This window comes from Hermetia illucens, chromosome 5 (assembly GCF_905115235.1).
Source record: "Hermetia illucens chromosome 5, iHerIll2.2.curated.20191125, whole genome shotgun sequence".
Classification (NCBI taxonomy): domain Eukaryota; kingdom Metazoa; phylum Arthropoda; class Insecta; order Diptera; family Stratiomyidae; genus Hermetia; species Hermetia illucens.
The window spans coordinates 63,717,799-63,729,000 of record NC_051853.1 but is presented as its reverse complement, the minus strand read 5'-3'; the positions used below and the strand labels follow the sequence as shown (position 1 = coordinate 63,729,000).

At 41.7% G+C, this 11,202-nt stretch overlaps 1 protein-coding gene across 1 annotated transcript in view; it reads left to right on the top strand.

The window, feature by feature from the left end:
• The first annotated feature begins 485 nt into the window (after positions 1–485).
• The window catches only part of LOC119657412 (ATP-binding cassette sub-family A member 3-like), a 28,391-nt gene continuing 17,674 nt past the window's right edge, over positions 486–11,202 (top strand). Inside the window, 3 exon segments of the mRNA XM_038064306.1 lie at positions 486–866; positions 10,302–10,530; positions 10,585–11,167. Of these exon segments, the coding sequence (XP_037920234.1) occupies positions 10,319–10,530; positions 10,585–11,167 (795 nt within the window). The 5' untranslated portion in view covers positions 486–866; positions 10,302–10,318.

Here is an 11,202-nt window from a genome sequence, read left to right as displayed (position 1 = left end):
GGGCATAGGCGATTTTAACCTGAAATGCTTATGTTAATAATTGATGCAATTTCCGGCATAAAGGTAAAGGTAGCTAAATGTTGGAAAGTTGTAATAAATAATAAATTATGTTATGAATTGTTAATGAATGTTTCGTTTCATATAAATGAATTATTAAAACTTCTTTGGCTGCAAAATAGTTTTTTTGGTTCATGAGGGAGACATTTACCCCTTCGTCTTGGTTGGTTCAAGAGTTAGTCACCATTTTATTTTTGATAAGTGATAAATGTATATTCCCCTCTTAGGCCTAAAAGAGCTTTGTTCCGCCCAAGTATCTAATGATTGGCAAAGTCTAAACCAATAATAAACGCTGCCACATACCTGTTGGCTTTTCCGATACCTTTATGTACTATCAATCGGTAAATATCGATCTTAGTTCAGTTTTATCAGCTCTGATAAGGGGTATTTATTAGAGGTTCGATATGTTGGTCTATCAGTCGAGTATCGAGTAAGCTGGAAGTAGCCTCGAGTTGATCGGAGGAATTGGATCTTGCAGGGTGCTCGGAATTGTACGCGTGCATAGAATTCAATCGCAATAGCAAAGTAGTTTGGTAAACCCTTTGATCGTTTCTTAACAGTGGGTGCGTTTTTTAAAATCTTACCGCAATACGTCCAACGTTAGAACAATTTGGCAATAAAGTGAGCAGCCTTAAGTGCGTAGTGTTTTCTTTTGCATATGCATATATACTTGAAAGAAGGAAAATGAGCCATAGTTTTTAATCAAATATTTGGTGTACTTGTGGAGGTGGAAAATATCGAAAACCACAGAAAATCCGAAATTGTCTAGCGAATCTTAAACTACACAAAAAATCCTGTAAAGGAAACATGTAAGTGTCTTCATTAATAATCATAGGAAAGAATATCCCCATTTCTTCATTAGATTTCGCATCACCAGTGCGGGAGTTATTACTTATAATCAGTTCGAATGCGTTTATTTGAAAATATTTACATTTAATAAGTTCTCAGTACGTACTTCAAGTTTACTTGTTCCCACAATTATCCTTCATTTAATTGAAGTTTCCGCATTTGACGTAAACGGTGTTCCAAGCAGAAGTTGGTGATAACAGCAGAACTACGGCTTGGATGACTGATTCCGTGTCTATGTAGAGATTGCAGCAAATCGATTTCCACTCATTCATCATTTTTATCGGCATTGCTTGGGTGGAACAATTGAATGAATGTTTTATCTATTAGAAGCATTTCAAGATATTTTCACTATTTTAAGTATGCACATACATTAGTGGATGAAGAGGAACTACATGACTATGGTATAACAAATCGATAGTTGGCTGGTCTCCTAGATCAAGTACATTTGCCCTGATGAATGAAGTCATTCAGTTTTGATAATGATAATAGACTACGGTAGCTCATTAGTTTTTCTTTACAAGATTCGTCGAACTGGAGCATTTCCACGATAGATTGGCTCCTTTATCTGGGAAATCTGGCAAAAGGGTCTCTGTCGAAAATTCATGTTCTTAAGTCATTTGAAATCTATAACGGACGATTTTCAAGTTGAGTTGTTTCTCTTCAATATTTAGTTGCTATGATTTACAACGGGTTGGTTGGTTGGTTTTGAACCGTTGTTCTGGAAACATGAGGTCGTGCATTGTAGTGAAGGAGTATCACACCATCTCTGTTGACCAATCTCGGCCGTTGAATACTCAATTTTTGGTGCATTTACTCGAGTTGGGCACAGTATTTCTGTGCAGGTGTCAAAAAAGAATAGTGGATAATTCCAGCTGTAGACCACTAAACAGTCACCATTACCTTCTTCGGATGGAGGCTCGGTTTGGGCATATGCTTCGGTGGCTCATCAGCATCAAGACATTGTGCTGATCCGCGACGATTGTCGTATAATATCCACTTTTCATCACATGTCACTATTCTGTGCAAAAAGGGATCTTCTGTTGCGGGAGAGTAAAGAACTGCAAATTTGCTTTCGAAGCGCCATGTTTTGCATGCGGGCATGCGGAACCCATTTGTCGAGTTTTTTCATCTTTCCAAGTTGTTGCAAGTGCCGGGAGACTGTCGAATAGTGTACTCCCAATTTCTCTGCAATGTCTCTCACAGACTGACGTGTGTCGGATTCGACTAGCTATCAATCGATGGTCCTAGATGTCACTTTGAAGTTTTACGTCGCCTGACCGGAATTTTTCGAACCACCGCCGTGCGCTGTTAATGTTTTTGGTCGCCTCCGCTGCTTTATGACCGAGTTTGAACTCATACAGAAAAAGTATACGTTCTTGGCTCTTTCCATCCTTTTTTGCTTTCTATTCACTGTTATCACAACGATGGCCAAAACTGAAATGTCTCCTTGATTAAATGTGGGAGTATTTATACTTCATTATCCGACACCAACAGCGCCAACTGGTGGTGGCTTGATACAGCAAAATCGCAACTAACTTCACTTGATTGTCAAATCGGCCAGTTCATGTGTAACAACCTAATAACAAGAGGGTAGACCATTCTGAGTTGCTTGTGGAATTGGAAAAATAATAAGCGCGATTTGAGCATTTTAGTTTCCGGAAATATGGTAGTCGCTTTGAAAATATACTTCACATTTCAATCCTTTGTGGAGTGCAGTCTTTTTTTCTCATTCGTATTTTATTCTAATCTAATTTTTAATGATACTTTAATTCAGTTACATTACCCTCATATGTACTCAATTTCAAGATTTCCGTCCAGTTTAATGAGTATCACAATCGGAGATTTTGGATTTATCGGAAAAGGATTGCTTCTGAGTAACTGGATGCAACTCAGGAGACGAGCCTTCATGATCTGTTGATCTGAATACCGAGGTGCGCTCTGATAACAATTTCTTGGGACTTGTGGCGGCGAAACATGGTGTGGGTGACTATAATAGCAATGGTGTAAGGTTTGCTAACTTCTGAAATAATCATCGTCCTTTTTTTTTCTCTGTGACACAATTTTCAAGCGGTGAATGTCTACTCAAATCAACCATATCGACATCAGCAGCAGGTGCTGTCTTCTGGATGAGAGTGACAAAAAGAGGTGCCAGGCTCGAAAGGGATCATCCTCTGATAGTCGTTTATCTTCACTTGAGTGTTGCTATTGCCTTTGCTTTCGGGGAATAAAGCATCCCCCAAATTCAACATCGCCCGTCTTTCTTTTATATTAGCGATTCACACAAACTTCAAAGAAATCCCTCCAAGTATATTGATGAGCACTGGGCCCCCCCTGAAAAGTATGTTTATCTGTGGCGTAGGTGACGTCGTGCAAAATAGTGTGAAAAGTGCTGTGTAGCGTGCTCTACCATTGCATTGGAGGTGAAGTGCCATCTGTTGTGGATGATATGGAAAGTGATAGTAACACGTGGATAGGGACTGCTCCTCCAATTAAACGCGAAGTTATCTTTTGCATTTACGCACAGAGTGTTGGACTCTCAGTACGCCGTCGGACTACCAAATAAACACCCCTCTGTGTCATCGAAAAATGATCCTGAAGCGTTTAAATCTGGGAATTCTTTTCAAAAATAAGGGGGGGGGAGAAGGGAGTTGTTAGTTCAGAGACCTCTTGCCATCCTGTCCTGTCCCTTCGTCGGTCCAGCTGCATCTTCTTCACTACAAGAAGAGTCCGAACATAATGCGCAAAACGAAACAATAGAATGCTCCCCTGCGCCTGTATAAAGCTACTGACGAAAGCTGTTCTACCTTTCAAAGGTGTGTTCGGCGTCGTTCGCCACTCCATAGCAAAATACACAATCAGGAGATCAAATCTTCCAATCTAGTGCAGAAACCATAACAATAAGCCGTCATCCATCCGCTTACCCGTCGCATCAATATGCCAAGCCAGCTTTGTGTTTGTTCAACAGTGCGTCCGGCAACAAGTGCCGGAACGTCGTCTGCGTAAGTGACTAGGTGTAACATTTCGGTATGCAGGCTTGTCACGGCTAGGGCCCCTCCGGGCATGGAAGCGTCACACACAGTCGTTATTAGGTTTATAACTGAATTTACGACAGTGTCAGCTGGAACGCTACCATTAATGTCACCACTTACCAGGATTCACCCCTTCTTGCCCGAAATGGTGTCTTCCAGAGCGTTAAGCTGCGCCGAAAGTACAACATCGTCCGCATTCTTCCCTTGCATACTACCGATCCAATTTTGATTTTCCCGCTGTTAAGGAGTTTCCTCGCATGTTGCTCGGGGACTTCCACAACTTTCTCCGTTTGAGTGAATTGATGGTCCAAATGATTTCTCTTCTTCTTGAAGGAACAATCCGGATCCGCATTTTCCGAATTTTTTTTGCGGTATATACTTCTGAAATCATTGCGTTCTGTGGCATTTTCCGTTTCCATGACTAACACAAGAACAGATTACTTTTTGTTATGACGTACAATTCAGGCAACCAACAACCGTGCGCCGATTTAATCGTCGTAGCCGTTATTGATTGTAATTTCGACCCTAGATAGGAGAAATTATCAAAGGTCTCAAAGTTGTAGTCTCCTATCTTTATTCCTCCCGTTTGATCAGTGCGATTTGATGTCGTTGATTGGTTGGTTTTTGGCCCTGACGTATATTTTGTTTTGTTTTCATCATGTTCAGCCCAAAATCTCGCGTCGCTGCTCGACCTGGATGAAGGCAGTTTGTACGTCTCGGGTCGTTCTTCTTATGATGTCGATATCGTCAGCATAGGCCAGTAATTGGGTGGATTTAATGAGGATCGTACCCCTCGTATTTACCTCCACATCACGGGACGGCGGTCCAATGCTCATTGATATTCTTAACTAGGTTACTGAGTGTATCTTGTCGTGCGATAAGCAAGATGGCTCTTTAACTGTCGAGCGAAAGCTGGATCATAGAATCGATCAATATTGAACTTGGGGGATCCAAACTCTCAAATCTTGTGAGAAGTGACGGACGTAGCACGCAACCGAACGTAAGTGACCAACAAATGGTAATCCATTTCGTGGCCGATGTCAGCGCCCCTCTCGTTATGCATAGCCAGTAGACAACCTCTAAATCCACTGTCAATCGCGAAGTGGTCAATCTGATTGGAATAAGTGGTTCCTGAAATATCGGTTTTTGCAAGCTTAATAAATATTGCTAGTGAATAGAAAAAGGCAAGTCTTAATTATTTCAAACAATTTGATTGCTAGAAGCACTGCCAGATTAAGTGTAATGTTTCAAAGTTGAGAGGTTGCTAGCCCACAAATTTCTATCCCATTCAGTCGCATTTTGCGATAACCAGGGAAAACTTTGAGTATATTTTGAAGCCCCAACTCACAGGGAAGAACAAACAGCCGTTCACTTATATTTTCGTTTACACCAGGTTTTATTTTTTGGCTGATTTGACTATAATATCTGACGTAGTGGCCCTTCTCCAGAAAAGCGGTCTTGCTCCAGCGCATTTCATGTTACCCTGTTACATTTGTCTTATGTTAAAACCCTTTATCAACTTGTCAGCTCCTGTTCTGCACAGGGAGCGTACGTTTTATGAAAAAATACGCAAATCGTTTGTCTGTTTTCGTTGGCGGGTCCATCGTTGTTTAGTCCATTCAATCCGATGTCCTTTTTGTGGTATTGTAACTTTTATTTTCCTTTTAATTTGTTATCGGGTTCCAAACCAGCAGAGCTGCTGATGTTAGTTCAGTAGGTGTTTCGCAGGTTTTATGTTACATTGTGGGTACCATTTCACCTTCTCACCCTGGGACCTACTACCCTTCGACCGACTGATAAAACAAGCAAGCTTCAAATACCGAATTTCTTGTTTTCCAAATAAACCATGTTTCGGTTAGAAGTAGATTTGGGAGTTCTGTTTTGGACGTCCGCAATATGGGGAATTTGACATCGGTCTTGAATGGGACTTTCAATTAATAATTACTTGCCGTTACTTGCCTATTCTGTCTGCAGCTTAGGTGTCCTGCACAGCTTGCTGAATAACATTGATGAAAACTGGACCGTACCTTTTTCTTTGTCCACGTAAAGTTGTAGGCCCCCAAAAGTTCATTTAAAGTTTTAATTGAATCCAGGAATATGTAAGCAGATCGACAAGCCTAAAGATTGTAATGGGCGCTATTAGAACGTTCTTATAGGCGCTGTGAGAGAGGGTGAATGAAATAGGTTTGAACTACGATACTGCGACAAATCACGTAAATTTGCGCGGATAATCATCAAAAGGTGTTCCATTACCGCTAGAACCAACGGCTCAAGTAAAACAAAACTGTCGACCTTGAGGAGCTGTTCCTTGCAATTCCTGCAGTTTCTGCGGAGCTGCTAATCCTGTTTATATGGAATTTTTGGGAAGAAGAGAATGGAAAATGGGGATGATAGTTAAGTATCAGCAACAAAGCGTAACCCATGAGTGGAATGATGCGACAGGTATTTGAGCCCTTCTTGCTGTCGCCCCAATACTGGGACGCATTCAAGAACAGCCCTCGGTCAGGGGTTGATCTCACGGTTTTGACCTTTGTTTATTGAAATGACTTATTGTTCTAAAATATATCCTCGCTCCTTGAAAATGATAATAAGCAAAGTAACATAAGATGGTAAGAATTTGGAGAGTACTCCTCTCCTTTTATACTTTGGAAAGCCCGTTGATAGGGTAGTCTAGCACGTTTGTCAGCCTCGCTGCCAGCATATAGAAGGAGACTTTGGCATGTTGCAGGTTAATTTCACCTACCTATTACTAAGGTGTTATAGAAAACAACATATGCTACAATCAATGAGTGACTAGGTTTCCTTCACATCTAACCATCGAAGACTCAATCCCCTCATGACTGACTTCTCTAAGAATTGTTGCATTTGAAGACGCAACAATGCATATTCTCATCCATAAATTGTCTTATCTCTTCATGCATCAAGTGCGCGTTGTTCACTGATTTCGCTTTCTTCCGCTTTTTCCGTTTGAGGTGTATGAGAAGCTACTAACAGGTAGGGTCTGTAATGTAGTCGCTTTGCCAGTTCAAGCCCCTTTACGGGGTTCCGCCACTGTAAGTACTATTTACCGCGTTGTATTGTGGAAAAGCGCCCTAAAGATGCTGCAATTTGATCTATTTTGTGTGAGTCGAAGAGCATCATTGTTTTTCGCTCACAAAAGGAAGATGGTGCTCTATAGTTTCCTAATATGATTGAATTTCAATCTATCCAGGAAAAAGTGAAGCTCGATATAGACTGTCCTTGACTCTTTTAGCTGAACCCCACCATGTTTGTAGATTTGTCCTTCCTGGCATTCATGAACTTTACCTAGTATCTGAAATCACCCAGCATACGAATGACATCCCATGCCTTTTTTCGAGGGCCAGGTATCCGATATTCGGCATGCTCCGTTCTGCACAGCTCGCTATTGACAATGGTGAACTTGAGCCGATCGCCAAAACTTAAAACTGGAATTAGTTGCTGGAGCCATTTAAAAGCAGCTTCGTCAGAGCACTCTATGTGGATTAGCTCATCGCGAAAACTTCGATTTTTGAATTTTGCCTTTCTTTCAGGAGGAAACTCCTACGGAAGAATTCAGAAATGAGATTGCAGCCTTTGCATATGTCCTCATCTTTCCCGCCTTCGCGTTCGTACTCTCATTTTGCTAATTTGATCACCACTGGTCACAGTGGAACTAGTCCCCACTGGAAGCTTGGATGGAGGTCCTAGTGCGCACCACAATGAAGCGTTGATCATCATATATGTGTCAGTCTTAAGCTTCTACCGCGTCCAGTGTGGATCTCACCAGGGTTATCAGTTTGTCCTCACTTTCTGTCGAATTCCCTGGACATTACCACACGATGTGACAACCACGTCCATGTCCTCATCACCAAGGAGCTTCAACCTTTTCTGCAGTGCCTTTCTCTGCTGCTGGGTTGAAGCCTTCCCAGGTTCTTGGTGGGCGAACCGCTTGATTTCATTTTCAGATGCGGCATCAGAGCAGTATTGCGCACCATCATTTTCAGCACTTTCGGGTAGGATAGAGGAGAGGGTTCAGACAGGCAGGATTTACCATATAGTCTCTTTTCTTTAGTGGAAGAAGTTTTCTTCTGCCGATCCTTTTTCTCCCATTTATAGGTCGGTTTAGACAGTGAGGCCCATGGTGTTTTACGTAGGCACCTATCGTGAGACTTACATCCTACGGTCCTCTTAAGACACGGATTGATTTTGTGACCACAATCAAAGCCCCGCTGAGACAAGCAACAACGGTACCAGTCTATACCAAGTGCATGGCTTAGCATTCATACTGGTGGATGCAAGAATTACCTAAATCTCTACCGAACTATGGAGTACAGCACCCGTGTTGATACGCAACACCACGTCGAGGCCCGAAGGTGTCTTCTCGCTTGAGCATAACCACGACCACCATGAAACTCCCACTAGGGGGGCCAACCGCAAATAACCGAGCTATCCTCACATACAACAGGAGTTCACCCGAAGTATGTGAGTCCAGGGACTTTCCCGGTTCCCATGGTACCAATATACCCCTGGTAAGATTTCGTGACCAATTTGCCACTTCAGATGAGTCCCCGTGCAGACTCGGGTCTGATCGCCCTGATTAGGTCTTTGGAGCATTCGCCTACTGAATCACGGCCGGCAAACCAAAGTGATTACAGCGTCTCCCGGTGCCACCACTATGGAGCTTCTCCTCGACCACTTGGTTTTGGTTTGGCCGATAGGGTTGCCGCCCCATCTTCCTCGCCGCCACCTCTGAGCACCAGTCGATTTAGACAGTAGTACCCCCGTCTGTGTTGCTCCTAAGGTGAGAGTTATTCGTGTCATACTTTCTTTTCTGGCTGACTGCGCCGTAGCCACTCAAGCTTTCCACTGAGTTGGAAAGTATGCCTTCCAAAAATTTCTCCGTTGGGAAGCATGAATTTGGTGAAGTCTTCGGCCGACATTTGATTGCTCATAATAGCGGGTGGATTCAAAAGTCTATGAGCCCTCTATGTACTGATTTTAACCAACAGTTGAATCAACTTTAGAGCTCGGTTGAGGAGTGCCCTTGAGTTTTGTTATTCTGCTAGACGCCTTTTCATTATGTTCTTCTATGGTTTACTACGTCTCTTCCCTTCTTGCATTCCACCAAAGAATCCCTTCATTTCGTTTAGGTCGTTTAGGTCTTTTGAAAACATCATACAGGAGCGGGCTCCAATACTTTCGTTGCCATAGAATAGGTTAGTATGTGGGAAGTTTGAGGTCTTGTTTTTCCCAATAATACCTTACGGTTCTTTTTTAAGGTATATAAATGTCTGGCAGCTATTGATCCGATGAATGATTAGTGCAGTGGCTGTTTTCCAATGCTATAAATTTAAATGAGAAATAATGCACCTCATCTTCGCGTTTTTGATGAAATTGTTAGGAACCCTTTTTAGGGTAAGCCGCGTAAGCTCACACATATTGTTGAGGAGCGAGTAATACTGCCTGGGCCAATCATTGGTGCTTTCATCGGCAAACTTTAGCTGGGGGTGATTTTGCTGAGACAGAACTGTGATTATTTAGCCCTCGGAACGGCAGTTACACCTTGGCTTGGGGCTTTTATTACCGCTTAGTTCCAGGTTTCACTTCTGGTCCTCTTGACGGTCTTCCTTACTGAGCTTCATCACCGCCTCCAGATATCTACAAAGGTCCTACTGATAATGGCATAGGATGTATGAAGTTGCTATTGCAGAGGAAGAATTCTCAAATTTAGTTTGGTTTCTACACCTGGAATTATCCTATTACTCGATAGTCGAACATAAGAAAACATAGGCAAGGTTTACGGTCTTCCTGGTAATACTGCAAATAACTTGATTCGGATGGACCATCAATTGATAAATCGGCGCAATAATAATTGAAGTTTATGTTGGATTTGTTTCCTATGGCATGTTAGGTGAGAAACTTAAATTGTAGTTCGTTATTCAGAGAGACAGGAGGGGGTTTACAATTTGCCCTGGTTTATCAATTAAGTAAGCTGATAATGCACCGTTGTGAAAATTTGGCGAAATATATTTTCATAGACAATAGATAGAATATGAGTGACCTGTGTCCGTGGATTTTTGATATCAATTTCTAGGAATATGAAAATAAAAGATTAGATAGTGCTATATGTCCAGATTCGATAACGCAGTGGTATAGCATATGTAGATACAAGGTAAAGACGATGGTAATCCGTTTAATGTTTGTAATAAACTTATCTGTTCAGAAGCTAATCGTTTTAGATATGATATTGTATGAACACATTATTTCAATTCATGCGGCTATTTGTTGATGTTTCTATTTGTAAATACTCGACTAGGAAAGGTATCTTTATTTCAAGTTTAAAATTGATTTCTTCCATTTTCGCAGATACAACTCAGACAAAGATGGAATGGTTTAGATACTTTCGGCTTCTCATGTGGAAAAACTTTCTAATAAAATGGCGACATAAACTCGAATTTTGCGTAGAAATCATATTGCCCTTGATATTCTTTAGTATTATAGTGGCTATCCGGACTACAGTATATCCTACAGACTACGCCAAACCAACTTTCTATTCACCAGTTCCCATCGGGCTAACCAGTTTAGATTTATTAAGGTGAGTGCACTTTCTTATAAAATGGCTGATCAATTTTTGACTTCAATTTTATAGAACTGAGTATGCTTCCACGGTTTCCCTATGGGAAATTGACTACACTCCACCGCATCCTCTGCTCGACAAATTGATAGCAAATGTTGCTCTTGAACTTGGCCTCAATTATCGAAGCTTCGCCAACCCAACAGAAATTGAAAAATTCATGATGAGTAACCAATCGTTTGTAGGGGTTGTCTTCGATCAAGATACCTCGCAGGATTCTCTTCCCCAGGACTTCACTTATCGGTTGAGATTTCCAGCAGGACTTCGAACTGCTAGTGTGTCAGCCTCAATAAATACGTGGGATACCGGTAAACTCTTCCCACCGCGAGTTGATACTCAGGGTCCAAGGAATAAAGACTCCAATGCCGGCGGCGATCCTGGATATATTCTTGAAGGATTTATGGCTGTTCAGAATGCAATCTCCTCTAATTATATTAAACTCGCAGCTACCAGCAATGCGACGGATTTGCCGGATATTGAGTTGCAGAGGTTCCCTTATCCACCGTATATAGATGATCCTATTATAGAATGGATGCAGCCAAGTGTAGGGATTTTAATTGTACTAGCATTCATGTTCCCGTGTGTACAGGCTATAAAGGTGAGAATGTGTACTTCAAAATTGCTTTAACGGGT